The 25,295-nt window shown below is 35.6% G+C and overlaps 3 protein-coding genes across 3 annotated transcripts; all 3 read left to right on the forward strand.

Moving 5' to 3' along the window:
- The first annotated feature begins 240 nt into the window (after positions 1–240).
- On the forward strand, positions 241–1,459 carry LOC149907338 (uncharacterized). Its single transcript, XM_090103685.1, has 3 exons — positions 241–373; positions 553–765; positions 975–1,459. Exons 1-3 carry the CDS (start codon positions 362–364, stop codon positions 1,158–1,160), a joined length of 411 nt encoding a protein of 136 aa, XP_089959811.1. The 5' UTR covers positions 241–361; the 3' UTR covers positions 1,161–1,459.
- Positions 1,460–3,804: 2,345 nt separating this feature from the next.
- LOC149907339 (uncharacterized) lies at positions 3,805–5,264 on the forward strand. Its single transcript, XM_090103686.1, has 2 exons — positions 3,805–3,949; positions 4,182–5,264. The coding sequence occupies exons 1-2, from the start codon at positions 3,938–3,940 to the stop codon at positions 4,698–4,700; spliced, it is 531 nt and encodes a 176-aa protein (XP_089959812.1). The 5' UTR covers positions 3,805–3,937; the 3' UTR covers positions 4,701–5,264.
- A 1,666-nt stretch (positions 5,265–6,930) lies between these two features.
- XRCC1 (DNA repair protein XRCC1) lies at positions 6,931–21,475 on the forward strand. Its single transcript, XM_090103687.1, has 11 exons — positions 6,931–8,036; positions 8,739–8,849; positions 9,143–9,229; positions 10,379–10,540; positions 11,280–11,478; positions 11,855–12,379; positions 18,455–18,623; positions 19,239–19,486; positions 19,736–19,971; positions 20,810–20,929; positions 21,273–21,475. Exons 1-11 carry the CDS (start codon positions 7,986–7,988, stop codon positions 21,429–21,431), a joined length of 2,067 nt encoding a protein of 688 aa, XP_089959813.1. The 5' UTR covers positions 6,931–7,985; the 3' UTR covers positions 21,432–21,475.
- The last annotated feature ends 3,820 nt before the right edge of the window (positions 21,476–25,295 follow it).

Consider the following 25,295-nt stretch of genomic DNA (forward strand, 5'->3'; position numbering starts at 1 on the left):
AAATAAAATTCATAAAATGATAATGCTATTCTAAATCTGAATCGACATTGAATCATAAAGCATTGGCTCCTAATTGATTTCCTCGCTCTATATATACATATTTTATAATACGATAATTTATTTAAATTTTTACAATTTTCCTAATACCGTACGTATTATTCTGATGCTTTTTGCAACTTAACCCCACAGTATTAGGTTGGTCATCGTATCAATTAATTATAATAAGAGTAGAGTTTGCGCAATCTCGCGCTGGAAGATTGCGCAGAGCACGCACCCGCGTATATAACGCTCTCGGCCCGACCGATGCTACACAGTCCACTTTATCCTTTCGATCTTCAAACAAACAACCAAAAAATCCACCATGAAATCTTTCGTAAGTTTATTTATTTGATTTTCATTAAACCTTAGGAAAAACAAAAATTAAAAACGTTAAATATAACTATGTATTTTACCATTGCTTCAAAATCTAAACACTACGTCTTAAAAATCCCTTCATTACTTTACAAAGTTTCCCAAGTGCATAATAGGTACTAATCGTTTCTTCAATCCCAGGTGTGCGTCGTTCTCCTAGCCGCCATGGCCCTCGCCGCCCCAGAGGGCAAGCGCGACAAGCGTGGGTTCCTCCACGGAGACCTGGGCCTCCACTCCAGCTCGCTGGACTTCGGCCACGGCTACGACGCCCTGGACGTGCACAGCGCGCCCATCATCCACAGCGCTCCCTCTGCCAGGATCGTATCTGTTAACAAGCTCGTTCAGGTCCCCAAGGTAAGCATTTTATATCATAATATAACTTATAAATTGATCATTGAGCTTTTGAAATGACAAAGCTTTCTAAACAATTAGACTTTAAAAAGTTGCGTCTATATTTTATACTACATATTAAATCGTTACAATAAAAAAAAATAAAAATAACAAAGTTTTCCTCGCGTATTAATGCAGTGTTTACAATGTATAACAATATTTTTAATTTACAGGTGGTCTCAGTCCAGAAGCTAGTGTCCGTCCCCAAGGTTGTGTCTGTCCCCAAGATCGTGCAGGTGTCCAAGATCGTGGAGGAGCCCCACTACTCGTTCTCTGCCCCGCATTACTCCCTCCCCGCCGCCCACTACTCCCTCCCCTCCTACTCCCTCGGCTCGTCCTATGCTTCCGGATTCTGGTGAACACCTGAAGAGTCAATTTTTAGTCATAAATTTCTTAAAATAACTTTTGTAAAAACTATAGCCAAACTTTAGAGTCTGATCCTAACGTTCTGACATACATTGTAAATCTTAATCTTCTATTTACAAATACCAAATACTTCTGTACTCTTCTAGAATATGCTTCCAATGTGTGATCAGTCTCTAAAGCTTTACTCTGTATAAGGAGCAGTCGTGGCGAGTGTATCACTCATCACCGATGGTCTCCGAGGCTACCACCAAAACTTTATTACTTTTTTAAGAATATACTTTATTTTTTTTTACATATTGGTTTTCTTGCCCAAACTTTTTAAATTGTCCCAACATATTCATCGAGACCTTGTTAAAATATAATCAGTAAATTTAAATAAATACATACAAATTTTGTAAACCAAATAACAAATGTCCAGACATCGTTATTAAAGATAATTGCACCGTGAAGGCCAATGTTAGACGCCTCAATCACAAATTAATTAAATGTTACATTTCACATAATCTATCATATATCATCTATTGCTAATCGTATTTTTTTAATACATACTACTATTGCGTGTAACGCATGTTTTGAGGTCATTTAATCACATTGAGATCAAGGACTGTACGATGGGATGGGGTAAGTACAAAATGACTTCTAATTCGGCAAGTGAAATATAACGCAATGTGATGTGAACCGAATTACTTACACGGTAAATATATTCCAGTAACGAGTGTAGCCTACAGGGTTAGGTCTTATACGTTACTCATATAAAGTACGTTTTATTGTTATCGTGCCAAATGTAGGATGTAAGAATTTCGGGTCATCAATAGTGAAAACATTATTAGCATTATGTGCTGAAAGTATGTCCTCTAATATAAACAGAAATAGATTACAAACAGATTTACAGAAAATAATACGTATTTTGGTTTAATGCTCTAAGTATGTTAATAAGAAAATAAGAAATGCATTTAACATAATATTAAGTACCATAATTTTTATTTATTTATATATCTATATTACTATGCTCATGCATTATTAAAATAAAATATATGTGCTCATCTATTATTATTACCCATATTATTATCTATAATCTATTCCACAGTCTGCTCCATATAAAGATCGATCGAGCTCAGAATGGCTTATAATGTAAAGGTTAACCCTTTAGTTTCTGTGATCTGTGAGGTTAACAAAGCGGCCGATAATTTATGTAATATTTGTAACAATTTCTATACGACACGATGTGAAATTTATGTTTCTAAAACTCATATAAATATGTATATGGAAAGTAAACCAACTTTGCGTATGAATATGAATTATTGAAATTCGCAACAGCTGATTAATTCACTACTTACAAAAATATATGTTAGTCGCGATATCTAATTAATAGCAGTGCATATAGTCAATTTTTTTATTCGATGACTGGGACTACAGACAAAAACCCTCAAAGCTCTTGAAAGTTGCGTAAAAATTTAAAATTTTTAATTACAATTTTAGACGGACAAACAATACATTAAATTCATCACCAAATTTAATAGATTATGTAAGTGTAACATCTTACAACATAATTAGTATGAACTAAATCTATGATTTAAAATTTAAAACAACCCGTGTAAATGAATATACATCAATAAACTAATCAAAGTTGTTAACAAGTTTGAATCAATCAATCGGACTTTATTTATACATGTGTTAAGTAACTTATTTGGATTAATCCAGTAACATTACATATCGGTTTCACTTATTGCTATTATATTACTCTTCCTTATGTGACGTTACTTCTTCAAATGACTTGAAATCTAGTAGTCTAAATGCGTACACGAAGTCAGCTATCCTTTTGCCCATCTATTAGGATACATAAATCAAAGCTCTACATTTTAGTCTCTACCTCTCTACCACTATTTCTAAATTAGCTCTTATAATTGAAACTTTAACGTTAGTTCAATCGCTGAACCACGTAATTTCTAGAAAACATAATGTACGCAAAGACAAAGTTACCCGCGGAAGGAAGCGCGTCCCGCGTCACGGCCCGCATGAGCGGCTTCGTGCATATCGAACTGCCCGCGCACACGCGCCGGGTACACCGCACACCGCTGTATAGACTTGCTTATTTATAAAACGCTTGATCTTTCTAAGATTTTATAAGATAAAGTGGAGGAAGTGATACAGTTTATAATGAGAAAAGAAATATTTTTACACCTTACAACGCAACAAAATCTTTACAGTTTGTTGAGGGTTTCGTTTTCAAATAAATTTCCTTTCATTGAACGTGTGGCTTTTTTAAAATTCAGTCACTGAAGAAAAGTATTTTTTTAGTCGTTGGAATGCGTTATTAAACTATTAATGTTCTCAAAAAAACATTTATATGTAGGTAATTAAAAACATATGTTGCTCTATATGTATAGATAGAGATACATCTTTTATTTCTCAAGAATCAAGATTACGTGTGCCGGCTAACAAACGCATTTCCTCAAATGATCATACCTTTAAAACGTAACAGCTTTTTACTTAGAAGACAACGAAAGTACTTAATCCTTCTCAGAACCGTTCTAAGCGGGCATAACTAATAACTTAAACAAAACAATACCAATCACGCTATTAAGAACCCGATAATTGAAAGCGAAACACTCTTGTCTAAGCGTTTTTTCCTGAAATGTCGTATTGTGAATAATAGATGCAGGTAGTGGTGATGTGGGTCGCAACTCGCACGCGAGGCGCCGCCGCCCGCCGCGCCGCGCCTCACTCGCACTGCTGACGCCGGGATAAGTGCACGTGCCCGTCTCTAACTATGGATTATATTGTGAGTTTCTTTAATTTGAAAAATAATTAAAAGGAAAATTATATAATTAAAAATATTAAAAAGAAGTTAATTTACATGAATTCATCTTTCATGCATTGTGAATTTACGGTTAATTATTATATATGTTTAGGTAGTATATTTCATTTTTTAATTTAAAAATTCATTAATCTGGCTAGGGTTACTAAATAAGTTTTATTAAATTTAAATTATTAATGTGTCAATTTAATTTCAGAAAACACTATTAATGCTATCGCTATGCGTGGGCGGTCTTGTCAGCGAATCTCTCCGTGATGCATTACAACGGCGAAGAGACGCGCACCCCGTGTACGCCAGGCAGTACGCAGAGGACTACGAGCCCTACGCGTACGCGGCCATCCCGCTGCACGCGCCGATGCCCATCGTGCACCTCCTGTCACCGTCGCCCATGAATAAATACATCCCCAATCATAAACAACGCAACCGACCACCGGCAGACAGAGATCTCGAAGCTTACGGCTCCACACAGACCGAGGAATATGAACCGTACGACTATAATAACTACGCGTACAGCTCGAACAGCCACAAGTACTCTAACTCTTTATCCAACGAGGAAGAATCTCAACCTGTGGTGATATACGCTCGGCCGAACAAGAACGGGGGCTACACGTACCGCAAGCGACCCTCCTCTGTGACCCAGACGCCGCGCCCCAAACGAGAGCCGATCGTCTTCAGAATACACAAATATAAAATTATCAAGGATTTACGCAAGTGATTTTTATATAACATGGATGGTGCGACGGCAAAATTTCAAATGCAAAAACCGTTAGTTTTGTAGTGATCCGTTTAGACTGGAGTATATTAATTGAGAATGCGTTAATAGCTCTTCAGGTCTCAAGTCTTTCCTCAAGTTATACTATAGTATTATATTATTTGTGGTTGTACATAGAATGAAGAATCGATTGGAATACAGTCGGTTACCTGGGAGGTCATACAATGAATGCTATTTGTCATAAGAGATTTGAGAAGTTGTGATCAATTTTGTATTTTAGACAAATTACAAACGTTGTAAATATAATTCCTAGCATATTGTGCGATTAATGATTTATCAATAATTCTATTTAATTATTTATTATGTTGAAATGTAACTATGTACAGCAATTTTTAGAAGTTAATTTGATAACGAAAACTCAATGGAGGAACAAATTAAGTAAAATATTTACTACGTAGGTAGGGTAGTTTTAGAAATATTTATACAATAGACGCATGTAACAAATTATTTATTTAATTAGTATCTGATCTAATTTCACCACTTTTAAATAAATTGATTAATAAAAAATATTGTAACTATAGAGATCAACATTTTTATTTAATTTCCTTTTTCCGTTAATAAAATTCCATAAAGTATTTTTAGTAAAAGAAATCATATTCACAAGTATTGTACAAAAACATTAGGTTAATGTTATCTATATATATATAAAACTCAAAGGTGACTGATATAGTGATCTATCAACGCACAGCCCAAACCGCTGGACGTATCGGGCTGAAATTTGGTATGCAGGTAGATGTCATAACGTAGGCGTCCCCTAAGAAAGGATTTTAGAAAATTCATCCCCTAAAGGGGTTAAATAGGGGATAGAAGTTTGTATGAAACTTTTTATTCCTTGGATGTATTTGCATGAAATTTAGCACACATATAGAGGGTAACTTGGATAAACACATAGCATAGCTTTTATCCCGGAAATCCCACAAGAACGGGAACTATGCGGGTTTTTCTTTGAGAACGCGGGCGAAGCCGCGGGCGGAAAGCTAGTTACATAATAAAGTTCTGCCTGACTTCGTTTAATTGGTACCTAGGTGTAGAGTAACGTTTCTTTTATTTCCTATAAGTAGGTACATATTGGAAAACGCTAGAAGAATAGAATAGTAAAAAGCTTAAAGGATTTCCAAAGCTTATGACTGTTGACTAGTAATGTGCTAGTATTTTGTAGTGCAACCTTCGAAATTGAAATTATTTAGCTTGTAGTTCAGTTAGTAATTAGAGAAAAGAGTAAAGTTACAAAAATTCCCGTCTAGCTGAAAAGTCGTAAAGTATGTTGGAAATTCTCCATCTCACTCACTCCGGTCACACTCCGGTACTTCAAAAAAATATTCGGGGTTAAAGGTAACAAAAAATTGGCTGATAAAAGGAATCTATCTGTCTATGAATGTATAATATTATGGTCGTTTATTATTATAAAAAATAGGAAAATATCTTAGATTTTAAGGATTGAACCCGAAAAAAAAGTGCAAAATAAATTTCTTATATTTCTCGAAAAATCGTTGCCAATATTTGGTGATTATTTTGTCAACAAGCTTATTTATTTTTAGTTATTTATTAATGTGTTTTGCGTCGAATAACAAAATAACGTGCAATTAGGAAATAAAGAAGCACGCGAAAAATATGTTTATCTAATTTATATTTAATAAACTCTTTCATATTTCCGTTGTCTAAAAAAATCCCTCGTATCATTTCCTCTTCCTTAAGCTTTGGTCTGGTGATCTTGACGCACAACGCTGAGGTATGCGGTTTGCGATGCCGGACACTCAATCATATGAAAAACGTCGACAATGTTCTCTTGTTCCGTCGCAGTATGCGTCCGCGGCGAAGGGCAAGCGCGGTGAGTGGGGAGGTGTACTCCCGCACAGCGCGGCGTCATTCTCGATTGAACGCTGCGGTGTGCGGGTATGCGTCACGGCATATATGAATGCGACAATATGAATTTTTTCGAAGACAATTTAATAGAATTAGTTCGCAGCTATCCTTCTTTATATAAAAATAAAGAAAAAAAACATAAAAGTTTGATAATTACAGCAAAATTGTTCATGTTCACGTCTACCTTGGTAGCTGCGGCAAAATCAACTGACCACCTCTCCGCAGGGACGGTAAATGCTGCGTCGTGACTCTGCGTTGGGGCGCATACCTCAGCGTTGTGCGTCATGATCACCAGACCAAAGCTTTATCTTTCTAATCATACTAATAAAACTTATTTATTTATTTCACTTCATTAAATACATCTTCATTCTGTAATATTATTGTTAGTAAATAAACGACATAATATAAAAACCGAAACAACTATGTATTCGATCAATCAAGAATAAAATTTGAGGATAGCTATTTTGCACGATTTTATAACATCATGGGAATTAAATCAAATTAATGTCTAAGCTAAAGAAAGAAATAGCGTTTGTGTTTAAATTTGATTGTAAATCGGCTAAAATAAAATGAATCCATAATAATTCATGCAAAACGGAAGTAAAGTAGTACTAGGTAAGTAGAGTGCACGACTGCACGCCACAAGAGAAGTTCACTGAAAGCGCTCAGTTTATGAGCTTTTCTAATTTCTCCTGGTTCCTGGAACATATTATTATAAGACGATATAGGTAATGTTAGCGAATGTCGCGTTTAAAAATTTTGTTTTCCCGGTGTTTACTATTTGACTGACTCCCAAAAAGAAGGAAGGTAAAATCTCCTACTTTTTAGATTACGTTCGTCAGGGTCAGACGCACATATATCGTATTATTTTTATAGACGAACTGTGTATAATATTGTGTATAGCTCCATATAATCCGTTTTTGACTGAAGACCTAACGGATAGTCGTTTTTAAAATATTAAATGTGTATCAACATTTTAAACCAATTTATCCCGTGTTTAGGAGATAAATAATTAATCTATTTGCGGTAATTTATAGTTTTGTTTGGTTTATTACTTACGGTTAGTTTATAAACACCGAAACTTAGCTTTTTTTTGTCAGATTTGAGAACGCGTCCATAGCTGTGTTTAGCGTTGGCGTTTACGACTTTCGTTTCGTCAATGGTTTGATAACATTGACATTGACAAATTGTCCACAATACAATGTTTTGAATTTTGATTTGTAGAATTTGAATTTGAATTTTGAAATCGATGTGACGATACATAAATTTTTAGAATAAACCTGTGCTGATAACTTAAATATGAATAATTGTATTATTTTTTGAAATAAACACTAACAGTTTGATACAAATACATTTGAACTCAGAATGCCGCGAGTAAAATTGGACTATGTTGTCAGTTTTAGCAGTGAAGATCCCGTATGTTAAGATATCTTTTTAAATAATTAGGTTTAAGTATAATAAAGATAGAAATTTATTCTCAAGATTTATTACAAAAACAGACATGATAAAATATGGTTTATTTATAAAAAATTATAGGTTATATAAAAATAAAAGGAAAATAATTCTTAAAATTACATATAAGTACAGGAAACCAAATTACAGCTGTGTGGGAGATAAGTGTCTCTCAGTAGTCATGGATTCAGGTGTTAAATTCTTCTTTTAGGTATTAGAAACTCCATCATTGTTTATTTTTGCTTGTTATTATTGAGCAAATATAACTATAAACCAACTCAGAAAACACAATAGAGAGAAACTGTATGTACCTATAAATCAGTTGTGTTGTAAAGATACAGAATTCATTTACAAATTATAATTGGAGCTGCTATAATTCAGTGTTTTTTATAATTTTATATCAAGTGGGAAATCCCCATAAACAGTTTTACTAACACATGTATCAACTTGTATCTGTCATTGGTTGTTATCTTGCCTACAAGGACTCCGCACATGCTGTATACAGAGTTACCAACCAATGAAATTGTGCCCTTTGAGAAATAAAGATAAAATTTAATTTATTTTTCATCATAACATCATACAATTTTTGTGTCACCTTTTATTCGTACATTTAAATCATCTGGAATTACAATGTCTTTATAGTATGTACACATGACAAATTTTTAGAACAATCCAGCGAGCAACTTGCTAGCATGGGAGATCAGCAAGAAGAAGTGGTTATGCAGCAAATGGGAACCCTCTTGCTCTGTGGTGCTGCAGCTGGCTAAAGCTGTACAGGTACTTTTTACTAAATAGATAGATAAGATCTCATAAATGTTAATAGTTAATTATTAATATGTACCTTACTTGTATTGTACATTATATTTATTAATAAAAGCTGTTCGCCCCAACTCTGCCTCTTAATTGTAATATATTTTTCAAAATTTTAGATAAATATTCCTATATTGTTATCATTTTAAAAAGTTTCAACATTCTTACGATCACATCTATTATATGAGTAAGATGTATTACCATATGTGTCAATTGCAATGTAAAATGCTTGAAACTCAAGTTTTAAAAACTAATTTCAGATCCAGTCAGTTCACATTGGTGCCTATCAAGCATCCCTGGTGGAGGTTCTGGTGGGTCTCTCTGAGAAGCCTAACGATCCATTTGAGGTATCTATAATAGACATTTCAGATATATCTTGTTTGAATGTAATTGTACAAAACATAATATTATAATAAATATATTATTATGATATGCAACAGTTAGGTTAGGTAGGCACAAGCAAATCTGGAGACGTGAAATTAAACAACAGATTAAAAAATATACATTTATTACATTAACCCATTGACCACCGAGCGGCCCGATCGGACCGAGACACAATAGATTTTCTATTGTGTCTGTGATCCGAGGACTGACGGATTAAAAGACAGTACAATATAAAGATAATAACGTAACATGATTGTAATCTGACGAAAAATTGAGAGCAGTAATAATTGCTTGCAATTTAAGTATAGCATTATAGCTTTAAGGGTGCGTATAAAGCAAAATTACCAATCTTCTATTAGATGATACGTGTAATATTCAAGACCAAATCTAAAAAATAAAATATATATCAAACTAGATGATATGTTCAACGATTCTGTTTAATCAAAAACATAAAATATTAAAATTTACTCGATAAAAAAAAATCACCAAGTTAGCTCTAATTTTCACACTTTTACGTTTTCTACTTGACATGGTAATACTTATTATGATTTTTTTTTCATAAACAATTATATTAAAACATTTGCAAGATATTTGTCAGAGCATTTTATGTAATTACTTTTAGTTTTGGTTTTATCTGCGATAAACCACTTTTGGCGCTCTTTTTTTCTCGAGATAAACGTTTGGTTTTGTCACGATAAAGAGGACGGAGCCCTACTTTTGGTGGCTCCTATTTGGATCATATTTTTTCTCCATATTAAAAATTCACAGGAACTTATGCCGCAATATCGTAATCTTGTGGTGACAGATATTGTACGAGCTAGCCTTACATCTGCGGTCGCGGCTCGTGTGAAGCGCTCGGGGTGTATGCGCTAAAATATCATAATCAACTATCAATTACTATCAAATCATAGTATCATATTATCATCAATAGTTTATAGTTATTCAACAAATAAAGTGATCAAAAGCAATAATGAGTTTTCTATATCTATCAAACTATCAACTTATCAACTAAAGGAGTGTACGGGATAATCATATGACATCAGTAGGCCATACAGCCCTATTCCAGGGTTTGTTAAGTCTTGTATGTACTGGGTGTGGTACAAGTGCGGCAGGTGTTGGTCCCCAGCTGCGTGCTGGTGGCGCCGGGCGAGGCGCGGCGCGGGGCCGCTGAGCGAGTTCGCACGTTCAGTGCGGACCAGCTCAGCACAGCACGGGCCCAGCGGTGGGATCGCGTGAGGGTGGTGTGCTCGCAGCCCTATAATAAGCATTGTCAGGTGCGTGGGCTTGTATTAGTTACACTTGCGTATGAATAAATTCTTCTTTGTATGTTCATGATAATCATCTATTCTGAAGTTATAAATAGATACAGTATGATTCAAACTTAATGGCGGCTCGGAAAATCGTACGATCCGATGCACAGAAACAATTTTAGGTATTAGCGGGACGTCATGGGACCTGTGCGCACCCGCACCTAACTTCGGAACCGCCAATAAGTTTGAATCGAACTGTATTTCTATTCATAGTTTCTCTAGTTAGTTTTGTAGAGAGAAATCTATACTAATATTATAAAGAGGAAAGGTTTGTATGTATGTATGTATGTATGTATGTATGTATGGTTTTCACGCATAAACTACTGGACCGATTTTGATGAAATTTGGCACAGATAATCTTTAGACCCTGAGAAAGAACATAGGCTACCTTTTATTGCGAAATATGTACCACGGGCGAAGCCGGGGCGGACCGCTAGTTATGAATAAACATAACAACTACTTAAGCAGTTTAAAATTTTACTGCTAGCAAAAAATCTGCTCAGTAAAAAGTGTTATATTTTATTTTTTATTTAAGACAAAAACGTTACAAATTGTTCAGAATGTGTTATACAAACTGTCAAAACAAAATTGAAGATGAATACTATTAAACTACAGCTATTATATTACAACTACTAGCACCATTGACTACTATTAAGTTCTCAAATTGAGTTCAATTTTCAAGTATTTATTATTACATTTCCAGTATGGCCTCTCATTCATCCACATCTATTCCCCGGAAGCTGACAGCAACCCACCAGCAATAACAGAGAATACAACAGAGCAGCCAGTTAAAGCCATCCCCAACAGAATGTTCGCTCTGGACGGTCTCTCGTCTGACGAGGACGAGTTCAAGCCGGGGGAACTGTTTGCGAAACATCGGGCTACGGAAAGTAGTAGTACTGGTAAGTTAGGTGCATACGCTTTCCATGTTATGATCATTATAGGTTGTTCAGAAATTGTGCTTTTACAGAGCTCCTAAGAGCTTTGTCAGAGCGCTAACCTAACGCCTCTGTATGACACACATTGTACTAAGCCGTAATAGAACTTCTATTGCGTTTGCGTCATTTTTTTTTAAATTTAATACAGTCGTTTTGTTTTATTAAGATTTGTTCTAATATTATAGTACCATGCATAATAGCATGTACACGTACGCCAAATGCTCGATTCTAAACTTATTTTTTTAGTTTTACATCAACATAATTTTGGTTCTGTGCTTAATTAAATGATAGATAATTCAACAGCAAAAATACTCACAAATTATATGTAATCTTATTTCAGATGCTCAAATAAGACAAGCGTCATCAAATGCTTTAAAAAATATCTCTGACTCTGCCACGAAATTGACCAAAACACCGATTTCAAAGACATGTGAAGCGCGACACAAAAACAGTGCTAAAAAATCTGACAGCGACCAAACAAACAGACAAAGAGACAGTCTGATGTATACTGACGACGATGATCAACCATATGGAAGAATTGACAGAATTGTACAAAAACGTAAAGACGAAAAGAGTAAAGAAGAGATAAATAGACAGAAAACAAAAATAAATGAACCTAAAAGAAAAACAACCAATGAACGTATGAAAGATTTATCGAACGAAATTGACAAAGAATTGAATGAAAGTATGAGAGATGTTATTGATGGTGCAAGTAGTTCCAAGAAAAGGAAACGAGACTCGACCAACGAAAGCAAAGATAAAGATTTAAATGTTAATAAAAGGAACGACGCGAGCAAGATGAAGAGGGACAAAAGTGATGACAGAGACGAAACACGCAAGCGCAAGAAAGTTGAAAATAATAACGGTAAGTTATTTTAGAAACCGCACCGGGGTTTTTGACTACGATTTATTCTATAATTTACTGTTCATGGTACTTTTCTTTGAAAACGTAAGAAAATTAGATATTTTGCTGTCAGTTAAACAAAGGTATTTCATAAATCAAAAATCTTTTATTTACATAAGTCCATATCTCTGGATGTTTTAAAATTATATAGAACTAGCGGTCCGCCCCGGCTTCGCCCGTGGTACATATTTCGCAATAAAAAGTGGCCTATGTCCTTTCTCGGGTATCAAAATATCTCTATACCAAATTTCATGCAAATTGGTTCAGTAGTTAAGGCGTGATTGAGTAACAGACAGACAGACAGAGTTACTTTCGCATTTATAATATTAGTATGGATGTGCTATTTATTAAATAGGTTTGAAGTTGGTGCCGAACATTAAGCACTTAGTATTAAGCCCGTGCACCGACATCAAACCTTTTTAATAAATAGCACATATAAATAATATGTAGTAAATAATAATGTCAAATCTTTTTTATGGTACGGGAGCTATTAACGTTTTAAAAAAAGTCATTTTAGTATAGTTGGGTTTTTGATATACTGTTTCTCTTGCTATTTCGGTTAGAGTCCGCGCTGTCTGACTGGCGGTAGTGGTTGCGTTTATTAGTGCGCACAGGAAAATATCCGTAATTTAAAGTCATTTATTAACGCGTAATTTTTAATCTTTTGCCTTTAGATAGATCCATCAGACATAAATTTATTATTGCAAGACGTTTTTTTCGTTGTTAAATAGGTGCCATATGCAATTTTTTATTTCAAAATCATTAAAATCTCATCGAAATAAGTGAAATTACATCAATGAAAATTAAGTCTCCGTGCGATTAGAGCTTTTTGTGAAAATTAAGCTTTCCGTGCGATTAGAGCTTTTTGCGAAAATTAAGCTTTCCGTGCGAATAGAGCTTTTTGTGAATATAAAGCTTTCCGTGCGATTAGAGCTTTTTATGAAAATTAAGCTCTCCATGCGATTAGAGCTTTTTTGTGAAAATTAAGCTCTCCGTGCGATTAGAGCTTTTTGTGAAAATTAAGCTTTCCGTACGATTAGAGCTTTTTGCGAAAATTAAGCCCTCCGTGTGATTAGAGCTTTTTGTGAAAATTAAGCTTTCCGTGCGATTAAGAGCTTTTTTGTGAAAATTTAGCTGTCTGTGCGAATAGAGCTTTTTGAGAAAATTAAGCTCTCCATGCGATTAGAGCTTTTTGTGAAAATTAAGCTCTCCGTGCGATGAGTTTTATTTGTGAAAATTAAGCTCTCCGTGCGATTAGAGCTTTTTGTGAAAATTAAGCTCTCCATGCGATTAGAGCTTTTTGTGAAAATTAAGCTCTCCATGCGATTAGAGCTTTTTGTGAAAATTAAGCTCTCCGTGCGATTAGAGCTTTTTGTGAAAATTAAGCTTTCCGTGCGATTAGAGCTTAATGAGAAAAATTAAGCTCTCCGTGCGATTAGTTTTTTTGTGAAAATTAAGCTTTCCGTGCGAAAAGAGCTTTTTGTGAAAATTAAGCTCTCCATGGGATTAGAGCTCTTTGTGAAAATTAAGCTCTCCATGCGATTAGAGCTTTTTGTGAAAATTAAGCTTTCCGTGCGATATGAGCTTTTTGTGAAAATTAAGCTCTCCATGCGATTAGAGCTTTTTGTGAAAATTAAGCTCTCCGTGCGATTAGAGCTTTTTGTGAAAATTAAGCTCTGTGCGATTAGAGCCTTTAATGAAATTTAAGCACTCCATCCAATTAGTTTTTAGTGAATATTAAGCTTTCCGTGTGATTAGAGCTTTTTATGAAAATTAAGCTCTCCATGTGATAAGAGCTTCTTGTGAAAATTAAGTCTCTGTGTGATGAGAGCTTCTTGTGAAAATTAAGCTTTCCGTGTGATTAGAGCTTTTTGTGAAAATTATGCTCTCCATGGGATTAGAGCTCTTTGTGTAAATTAAGCTTTCCGTGCGATATGAGCTTTTTGTGAAAATTAAGCTCTCCATGCGATTAGAGCTTTTTGTGAAAAATAAGAAAGAAAGAAAGAAAGAAAGAAAAACATTTATTTGACAACACAGCGTGACACATCAAAAAGTAGACAATAAAGAAAAGAATACATACAAATAACACAAAAAATTCAACACGAAAAAAAATAAAAAATATTAAAACAAATTGTGCCCGCAGTACCGCCAAAAAGGACCTAGTTCAGCTTGTGCCAGGCATGAGCCTAGCGCTGGTTTTCAACTAGAACCTAGTTTCGACTCACGGATGTGAAGCGACGCAATAAGCTCTCCGTGCGATTAGAGCTTTTTGTGAAAATTAAGCTCTGTGCGATTAGAGCCTTTAATGAAAATTAAGCTCTCCATGCGATTAGTTTTTAGTGAATATTAAGCTTTCAGTGCGATTAGAGCTTTTTATGAAAATTAAGCTCTCCGTGTGATTAGAGCTTCTTGTGAAAATTAAGCTCTCTGTGTGATTAGAGCTTCTTGTGAAAATTAAGCTTTCCGTGTGATTAGAGCTTTTTGTGAAAATTAAGCTCTCCATGCGATTAGAGCTTTTCTGTGAAAATTAAGCTTTCCGTGCGCATAGAGCTTTTTGTGAATATAAAGCTTTCCGTGCGATTAGAGCTTTTTATGAAAATTAAGCTCTCCATGCGATTAGAGCTTTTTGTGAAAATTAAGCTCTCCGTGCGATTAGAGCTTTTTGTGAAAATTAAGCTTTCCGTGCGATCAGAGCTTTTTATGAAAATTAAGCTCTCCATGCCGTTAGAGCTTTTTTGAGAAAATTAAGCTCCGTGCGATTAGAGCTTTTTGTGAAAATTAAGCTCTCCGTGCGATTAGAGCTTTTTGTAAAAATTAAGCTATCCGTGCGATATGAGCTTTTTGTGAAAATTAAGCTCTCCATGCGATTAGAGCTTTTTATGAAAATTAAGCTCTCCGTGTGATTTGAGCTTCTTGTGAAAATTAAGCTCTCTGTGTGATTAGAGCTTCTTGTGAAAATTAAGCTTTCCGTGTGATTAGAGCTATTTTGTGAAAATTAAGCTCTCCGTGCGATTAGAGCTTTTTTGTGAAAATTAAGCTTTCCGTGCGAATAGAGCTTTTTGTGAATATAAAGCTTTCTGTGCGATTAGAGCTTTTTATGAAAATTAAGCTCTCCATGCGATTAGAGCTTTTTTGTGAAAATTAAGCTCTCCATGCGATTAGAGCTTTTTGTGAAAATTAAGCTTTCCGTGCGATATGAGCTTTTTGTGAAAATTAAGCTCTCCATGCGATTAGAGCTTTTTGTGAAAATTAAGCTCTCCGTGCGATTAGAGCTTTTTGTGAAAATTAAGCTCTGTGCGATTAGAGCCTTTAATGAAATTTAAGCACTCCATCCAATTAGTTTTTAGTGAATATTAAGCTTTCCGTGTGATTAGAGCTTTTTATGAAAATTAAGCTCTCCATGTGATAAGAGCTTCTTGTGAAAATTAAGCTCTCCGTGCGATTAGAGCTTTTTGTGAAAATTAAGCTTTCCGTGCGATCAGAGCTTTTTATGAAAATTAAGCTCTCCATGCCGTTAGAGCTTTTTTGAGAAAATTAAGCTCCGTGCGATTAGAGCTTTTTGTGAAAATTAAGCTCTCCGTGCGATTAGAGCTTTTTGTAAAAATTAAGCTATCCGTGCGATATGAGCTTTTTGTGAAAATTAAGCTCTCCATGCGATTAGAGCTTTTTATGAAAATTAAGCTCTCCGTGTGATTTGAGCTTCTTGTGAAAATTAAGCTCTCTGTGTGATTTGAGCTTCTTGTGAAAATTAAGCTTTCCGTGTGATTAGAGCTATTTTGTGAAAATTAAGCTCTCCGTGCGATTAGAGCTTTTTTGTGAAAATTAAGCTTTCCGTGCGAATAGAGCTTTTTGTGAATATAAAGCTTTCTGTGCGATTAGAGCTTTTTATGAAAATTAAGCTCTCCATGCGATTAGAGCTTTTTTGTGAAAATTAAGCTCTCCATGCGATTAGAGCTTTTTGTGAAAATTAAGCTTTCCGTGCGATATGAGCTTTTTGTGAAAATTAAGCTCTCCATGCGATTAGAGCTTTTTGTGAAAATTAAGCTCTCCGTGCGATTAGAGCTTTTTGTGAAAATTAAGCTCTGTGCGATTAGAGCCTTTAATGAAATTTAAGCACTCCATCCAATTAGTTTTTAGTGAATATTAAGCTTTCCGTGCGATTAGAGCTTTTTGTGAAAATTAATCTCTCCGTGCGATGAGAGTTTTTTGTGAAAATTCAGCTCTCCGTGCGATTAGAGCTTTTTTGTGAAAATTTAGCTTTCCGTGCGATTAGAGCCTTTAATGAAAATTAAGCTCTCCATGCGATTTTATGCGGTTATCAATTCGGCCGGTATATTTTTTTTTATGTATGTACACCGATTACTCCGAGGTTTCTGAACCGATTTACGTGATTCTTTTTTTGATTTGATTCGGGATGGTGTCGAATTGGTCCCATAAATTTTGTTTTTTCGGATAGGCCCAGTAGTTTTTATTTTATGAGCATTTTTGTCTGTACTCGATGACTAAGTTGATATGTAGCAAGTAACTTTGATTCACTTCCCGGTAACCGATTGAGCTGAAATTTTGAATACCTACGTATGTAAATTTGATAGCGATGAAACATTATCATGACATGAAGCTGATTTGATGATGGAATCGGAAGGTGGCCATAGGAACTCAGTAATATATTGACTCAACTTTATCGAGTTTGGGCTCGTTTGATTCGTGTTGAAAAATACACTAAAAAGTATTAAATAAAAATAACTGCGTTAAAAACAACCGACTTCAAAAACGGAAAAGTAAGAAATAAAAAAGATTTGATATTATTAACTACTACATAATATTATTGTACATATTTCGGAATAAAAAGTGGCCTATGTCCTTTCTCGGGTATCAAAATATCTCTGTACCAAATTTCATGCAAATTGGTTCAGTAGTTAAGGCGTGATTGAGTAACAGACAGACAGACAGAGTTACTTTCGCATTTATAATATTAGTATGGATTTGAACAATATATCTAATATATTTCTAATATTTCTAATATATATATTATAAAGGCGAAAGTTTGTAAGGATGTATGGATGTATGGATGTTTGTTACTCTTTCACGTAAAAACTACTGAACCGATTACAATGAAATTTAGCACACATAGAGGGTAACTTTTGAAATGTATGTGTGTGTATGTATATACCAACTTTCTTTCATCCTTGCATTTAAATCTTTGTAAATAATACCATATTAATAAATATTATAATATAATATTATTATATCTATTTATACTGCCTATTATATTATTTTTTATTTTATTTCTGGTTTAAGTTTTTTCTTTTTTTCCATTTTTTTGGTTCCATCTGCCTTCTGGGTTCTGGCAGAATAAACAGCGTCATGAGTCAGCCGACTCATGACATATGCTGAGCCAGGACCCTTTCACAGCCATAACACTTATTAGCAACCTATTTACTTATTTATTTATTATGTATTAAATTGTCATGTGTTTGGTGTCTTTTATTTGTATTTTTTCTATGTTAAGTATTGTGATTGTCAGTTGTAATAATGTGTTATTTTTGTGAATAAATGTTTGTCTATTGTCTATTGTCTATAACTTGGATTAACACATAGGATAGTTTTTATCCCGGAAATCCCACGGGAACGGGAACTATGCGGGTTTTCCTTTGCAAACGCGGGCGAAGCCGCGGGCGGAAATCTAGTTTTATAATAATTGTCTAAGTCATTTCACATAAAATACTACGTAGCATAAAAAAACCGTTTTATGATTTTTCCAAAGCATTTGACTTAGTTGACCATGCCACTTTATGGCAGAAATTCAATAACTATGAAGTTAAAAGGTTCTACAAAGTTAACCTCATAGTTTAATATCTTCAGACAAAGATACAAACCGTTGTTGTAAATGGACAAAGATCTTGCGGTGATTTTATCAACATTGGTGTTCCGCAGGGATCTGTTTTAGGTCACGTATATTAAACGTGAAAATGTTACCGAAGTTATCTTCCCACTTTTACATGTTTTAATTCTAAACCATAAATAATATAATTCCAGGTGCCCTCCGCCCTGGGCCGGTATGCAGCGATATAGGGCGCACCCTAGCGGGCACGGTGCTGGCCCTGAGCGGCTACGTGCACCCGCGGCGCGGCGCCCTGCGCGAGCTCGCGCTGCGGCTCGGCGCGCAGTACAGGCCGGACTGCACACGGGACTGCACGCATCTCATGTGAGTGTAGTGTACAGTGGTGTCGCTCTTGTTTCAGTTTGATTTATATATTATTACTAGCGGTCCGCCCCGGCTTCGCCCGTAGTACCTACATGTTTAAACTATCCTATCTCTCAAGTTGGATCGAACTGCACATGGTGTGCGAATTTTATTATAATCGGTTAAACGGTTTAGGAGTCCATTGAGGACAAACATTGTGACACAAGATTTATATATGTATATTAAGATTTTTAGCTCGAGTGAAGAATTTTTTTTAATGTGAAATGTAGTTTTTCTTTATTTTTATATCCTGTCATTTCAACATCTGAAACAATATCTATGAATTTCTACTTTATGACCATTTTAACCATAATTACAGCTAATCATAAAAAAAATTGGTTGTCTGTAAAATCGGTTTACTGACGATAGTTGAACGTGACAACGTCTTAAGGCCGATTGTGCTTCTTCGTCGCTCGTTCCGCGCTCTCGCTTGCACTTCAAGCCTTACATGGAACGCCTCTGAGCGAGGTAACGCCGCATAAGTCATGTTTTTTCGTGCGTGCAGCCGGCTCTATCGAATTATAAGACGTTGTCACGTCAAAAAAATGTTACCAATAACGTATAACAACTCGGCAGCTGCGCGTTCCCCAACACACCGAAACTGAAAGCGGTCCGATCTGCCAATACTCCCTGCTTCGCGGTTCGGGGCGAATGGCTGGAGCAGTGTTGTGCCGCGCGGCGCCGCCTGCCCGAGCGCTGGTTCGCCACCGAGCCGCACTTGTACGTGGCGCCGCCAAAGGGGGGGTACACACAATATGATGGTGATGATGATGGGGGTGAGGAAGGGGGGAGTAAGCCTGGTGCGGGGGTTGCGCCGGATAGTGGTGAGTTGTTGTCTATATTGCAGTCTTACAATCTTACATATTCTGACGCTTTTATACTGCTCCACTACACACAAACACGCGCACATACGTTGTCTGACGCGTCTATACCGCGCTACCACACACAAACACGCGCACACACGTTGTCTGATGCATCTATATCGCGCTACCACACTTTTGTTCTAAGTGAAAACGTTGTCTACAGTTTTTATAGATCACATTAATACCAATCTACTATTTAACTTATTTCAGACGCAGATACGGAAGATGAGATCGAGCAAGTGAGGCAGGAACAAGCGAAGAGAGACACACGACACACGAAACAAGAAAAGGAACAAACAGACAAACAGACGGAGGCCAGTGACTCTGACGTGAGCTTCGTGTGTGACGAGCGTGTGAAGGGGAACATCACTTTGCATGATGACGACAGCGACGACACAGAGCCCGAGGAACATACGAACAGACAGATTGGACTTGATAAGACTAAGGTATAAAAGTTGTACTTTTTTATATTTTCTTACTCTGTGCTTTATGAGTAGGCTTTTCTGTAAAAAAATGTGTAAATACAATACAATATATTATAAGTGTACTACTTTACCTTTGACAATTCTTTCACTAATGGAAATCTGCAGAATAATTTTTTGAGTTACAGTATACATAAAAACGCGCATGCAAATTGTCTAACGAGCCTATACCGCGCTACTACTCACAAACACGTTTTCTGATGCTTTATGATGCGTTACTACATAAACATCATCTGACATAAGCATCATCTATTCAGATTATATCTGACAGCGTGTTCCGCTCTAATCTGAATAGGCCATTATTACATGCAGTTATTCTTGAGCCTTACAGTCCAAATTTTAGTGTTTATATGAATATGGTTTGGTATTCTAGTCCACTTTAAGTTGTGTAATTGTAAATGGAAGACACAGCCTCCTGAAAAACAGTTCTCACTCTCTTAGGAGCTTGGGTCACTTTGATTTATTATGTGAAAATAAATTTATTTACTTTCCTCAAGCATTAACTTATTTTCATATTATCACGTGTAACTGGTAGGTTACGACGACGCGGTTGGCGCAGTGGTAAAGTAACTGCCTACTGAGCCGACGGTCCCGAGTTCGATCCCCGGTCAGGGCAAACATTTGTGTGATGAACTCAATTATTTGTTCTTGGGTCTGGGTGCTATTATCTATATATGTATTTATTAAATATTATATTTATCGTCGCCTAGTACCCACAACACAGGCCTGAATTGAGCTTACTGCGGGACTAGGTCGATTTGTGGAATAATGTCCTATAATATTTATTATTATTAACGTTTAGCTATTGCCGAGTTTCCTGGAGGGCTACACGTTCGTGGTGTGCAGCGAAGTGCAGCGCGCGGGACACGACGTGGCGCTGCTGCGGCGGCACGTGCGCGCGTACGGCGGGGAGCTGCTGCAGGTAACTATTGCACTGCTTCATGATGCTAATTACGCTGTCATTAGCTTCACCTGTATGGTTGTACTTGGGTTGTACAGAACTGACTGTTTTATGGACGGATTTCATTGAAATTCTGTATGCTTAATATTTTCTTGTGATTTATTTTAGAAATTAAAGATTTTAACGGATTCGAAACGAAATTTTTTCATTATATTATTAACCCGACGTACCCGAGTAGCACTTTGCAACGAGCCCGGTCACGAGGAGACTAATATTTATGTACACTTATCAAGGATCGCTGATAATACAGTTTTATAAGTTTAAGCTTGTTTTTTAACTACATCATCAATTATTATAATTTCAGGAGGAAGAAGTGACGGAAGACAGCGAAGTGCACTACATAGTGTGCACGAGTACGGACGCGTTACCGCAGTGTGCAGGTGTGCGTGTGTCGCCGCGTTGGCTGTGGCGCGCACACACACACAGGCGGCGCCCGTCCGACGAGCGGGACGAGATACACTGAGCGTGTGTGCGTGTGTGTGGGGAGTTAGGGGCTGTGTGTGTGTGTGGTGATACACGATCACGTCACGTCCCCACGTGCCGTTTGTAGTACGGAGTAGGATATATTGTTGTGTGCACTGAGCGCGTGCGTGTGTGTGTGCGTAGCTTAACGTAGTGCGGAATACAAACATATGCGTGCGTGTGTTACGAAAATATTATTGTATGTACTGATTGTGTGCGTGTAGGGCGTATGTTTGTAGGTCGTAGATATACATTTTTTATTATTTTTAAGCCAAGTATTGGGCCGCGTATTTGAGCAATTGTTAATCAAACACTCCAAAATTATTGTAGCATATATAATTTTTTAATAACTTTAATTTGTTGAAAGTGATTACATGATTTGAAAGATTTATATGAATAATAATGTTGTCGTCTCTCCGACTCACGTGAAGTTTGTAATTAAACAGTGCCTTGTTCTCTTAATAAATTATTTATTTTACTCTTTTTGTATCACATTTAATATACGTGTTAATTTTTGTTTTCACTCTATAATTTTCTTAGCAATTATTAAAAATCTAATTAATTTCCATTGTGTATTGTATGTATAGACTATTCGATAATTGATTATAAATTTATTATTGTTCGTTTCATAACTAATGTCGTTTTGTTAATAAATTAGTTATTTAAAACATGTCTTTCATTTATCTATTTTATAAAATACTAAGCATTAAACCATTAATGCTCTAAGTTCCGCCCCGGCTTCGCCCGTGGTACATGTTTACGTTTTCTCTCCATAAGAACTATCCTCGCACTTCAAGGAATATTATAAAAAAAGTATTAATGAAATCGGTTCAGCCATTCTCGAGTTTTGCGCTTAGCATCACATTTGGCCCTAAAACACATAAAAAACATAATTAAGTACCTATTCAACAGGCGATTCACTTTTATTATACCTATGTATAGAATATGTCCCTATCTATCTATCTATACCTGACGTCAAAATAATAGCTTATAAATTATTAATGAACACGCTTTTATCATCTTCACATGTATTTTTGTATGTAACCGACTCGACTCAATTTTGACCCACTTTAAACCGACGGATTTCGTTCAAATTTTGTGCAGTGATATTGACCGATTACAATACAATAATTTCATAAATTGATCTTATTCACAGATCTTAGTATCCTGATTCCTGTCCTGATAAGGATCGCCAGTATTAGCTTTAAACATACTTATGTTTTTAAATTCTCCTTTCGATTCATTTTTGACCCACTTTACAACGACGGATTTAATAAAAATTTTGTATACTTATCAAACCAATACAACAATTTCATAAATTTATCTCATAATCCTGATAAGGATGGCCAGCATTAAATATTTCCTTACGTAAACTAACCGCCTCCTTGACCGCCTCCTTGGTACAGTGGTTGACGCGTGAGCGTAATACCGAGGGGTCCTGGGTTCGATTCCCGGTGGAGACGAAGAAAAAAAAATATCTCGGTTTGGCAGGACACAGAAGGCTGATCACCTACTTGTCCCTAAAGAAAATCGATCAGTGAAACAGATGTATAATGCATCAGCTGCCCCTTACCCCACTAGGGGACATGGGACTTCACTTACTTAAACTAACCGACTTCTTTACACACGATTTCAACCCATTTTAAACGGTGAGTTATAATTCAAAATTGGTACAGTTATCAAGGATTGTCGAGTTTATAATACAATAATTTCATGAGTTTATCTTATTATCGAATAATAATGCACAGCTAGTTGCACGATGGTTGCACGCCTGACGCAGGGCGCCGCGCCGCGCCGCGGCCGTTCGTTTCACGACAGAAAATCATTTCATGACGCATTACCGTATTTTAATTTTGCTATAACTCCAAAGATATACATTTGAAATGAAAGATGAAAAACAAAAAATAATCTTTATGAAATATGTGCTCAAACTAACTAACGTATTTAAAATGATAAGATTTAGTACCGTATTTCTATAAGTAGGTAGCATTCCAATTACTGCTTTGTAATTACCAATTTTTTAATACATATATTCTAGTAGGTATATAATTATATTCTCTTTACAGATAAACAATAGACATGTCCTATAGCGGACTTTTCTGGAGACCTGTAACTGACCTACAATGGGTACAAAATTCCACCATACATTTAGATAGCATTTTCGTCGAAAGTCCCCGTACGCCTAATTTTTTTCCGATTTCTTCAACATAATATATCCTTGTATTTTTGTACAAAATCATAATATATGATATACTCAAACCTTCGTCTCTGTTTGTATTTTTCTGTGTTTCATGTAAATCTTGTGTGTGTGCAATAATGCCATGTATAATCAGCTCTTGAAAAGCGCCCCACGCTTTTTTCACAATTATGCTAAGGATGTATTGGTTATTGTTTAATTCCTAGAGTAATAATTATTTTTTACTTTTTAGTGGTATCTATCTTAAAACGAAATTTTTAGTTTTTAAACTACCTAGTTATATTATTTATTTTATAAATATATGCAATTTTACGTGTTCGACGAATCTCAACAAAAAAACAAACCATTAAAATCTAGAAGAAACAAGATTCTAACATAAATGCGAATGAAAATGTCCTCCCCTCTTAGTACAAGATTCCAGGCTACCAGAAATCACCTATTTTCTGACGGATGATTGATGAAATGTTGACGATTGGCACAGTATTACAATATTATTTCCTACAGTAAGGAATCGCCTTTGATGTCGCGCGATGCCGCCGCCAGCGTAGGTACTTACGCTGCCACACGAAAATACGCTAGGGTTGCAACAAATGGGAAATAAAACAATTTTGATTATTAATATTATGATGAAATCATTTATTCATATGTACATTCAAAATAATTGCGATTATTAAATCTGATGTAATTATTTGTTCATAAATATATAATTACAGATATTGCACTGCTAAATATTATTTACGTGGACACTTTATTTTTGGATGTTCTTAATTGTATATTATACCATTTAACTAAGTAATGCATTCGCATTGGGATATACAATCTGATTAGAAAATAATGAGGACAGCATATACATAGCTTTGATTTTAATTCAACAGATACAATTAATACAATCTTTCTGAAATATTGTTTCCTTCTGGGATTTCAATGTAGATTTACATCCGTAAACGGAACAGTTTTTGCGCGTCATAATAGAATATGTAAGTACCTATGTATAATAAAATTATTACACAAAAAATACGACTGCGTCGTCCTTTCGCGATAGTTAATGCAAACTCAGCGTGATTGCATTAAGCGGCCCGCGTCGCCCGACCCCCCGCCAGTTCCCCTCCGTTTCTCTGCACAAGTACATTCGTCGCCATACTGTAGGATGGTAATACTGTGCGATTGGGTAGTGTTATGTATGTGCTATGTGTATGTGCTACCATAGTATGCCTACCCGCTAGCTTAGTCTCTGGGCCAATTTCCAGATATCAGGTGATCAAGGTTCATAAAAACAGTACATACTTACTTCACGTATTTTCTCATGGCTTATTTTAACATAATATTAACTATATTCAAGATACAGTTGAAAAAAAAATATTACACCTTAGTAAACATAGCTTGTTCATTTGTCATGTTACTGGTTACATCGTGACAACGTAGCTATCTATCTTTAGGCGAAAACTGGTTGAAATCGGTCCTGTAGTTTTAAAGCCTTTTTATAAAAACAATAAAATAAAATCTTTTATACATATTTGTATGTTACATTGATCAGATATAAGTAGTCTATACTCTATTATAAATATTTGATGGTTTATAAACAATATTAATGCATCTTAGGTACTTTTTAGGGTTCCGTACCTCAAAAGGAAAAAACGGAACCCTTATAGGATCACTTTGTTGTCCGTC

This window comes from Colias eurytheme, chromosome 7, assembly GCF_061535395.1.
Source record: "Colias eurytheme isolate Ceu_HAF_F1 chromosome 7, ilColEury1 Martin Lab GWU primary, whole genome shotgun sequence".
In the NCBI taxonomy this organism is placed as follows: domain Eukaryota; kingdom Metazoa; phylum Arthropoda; class Insecta; order Lepidoptera; family Pieridae; genus Colias; species Colias eurytheme.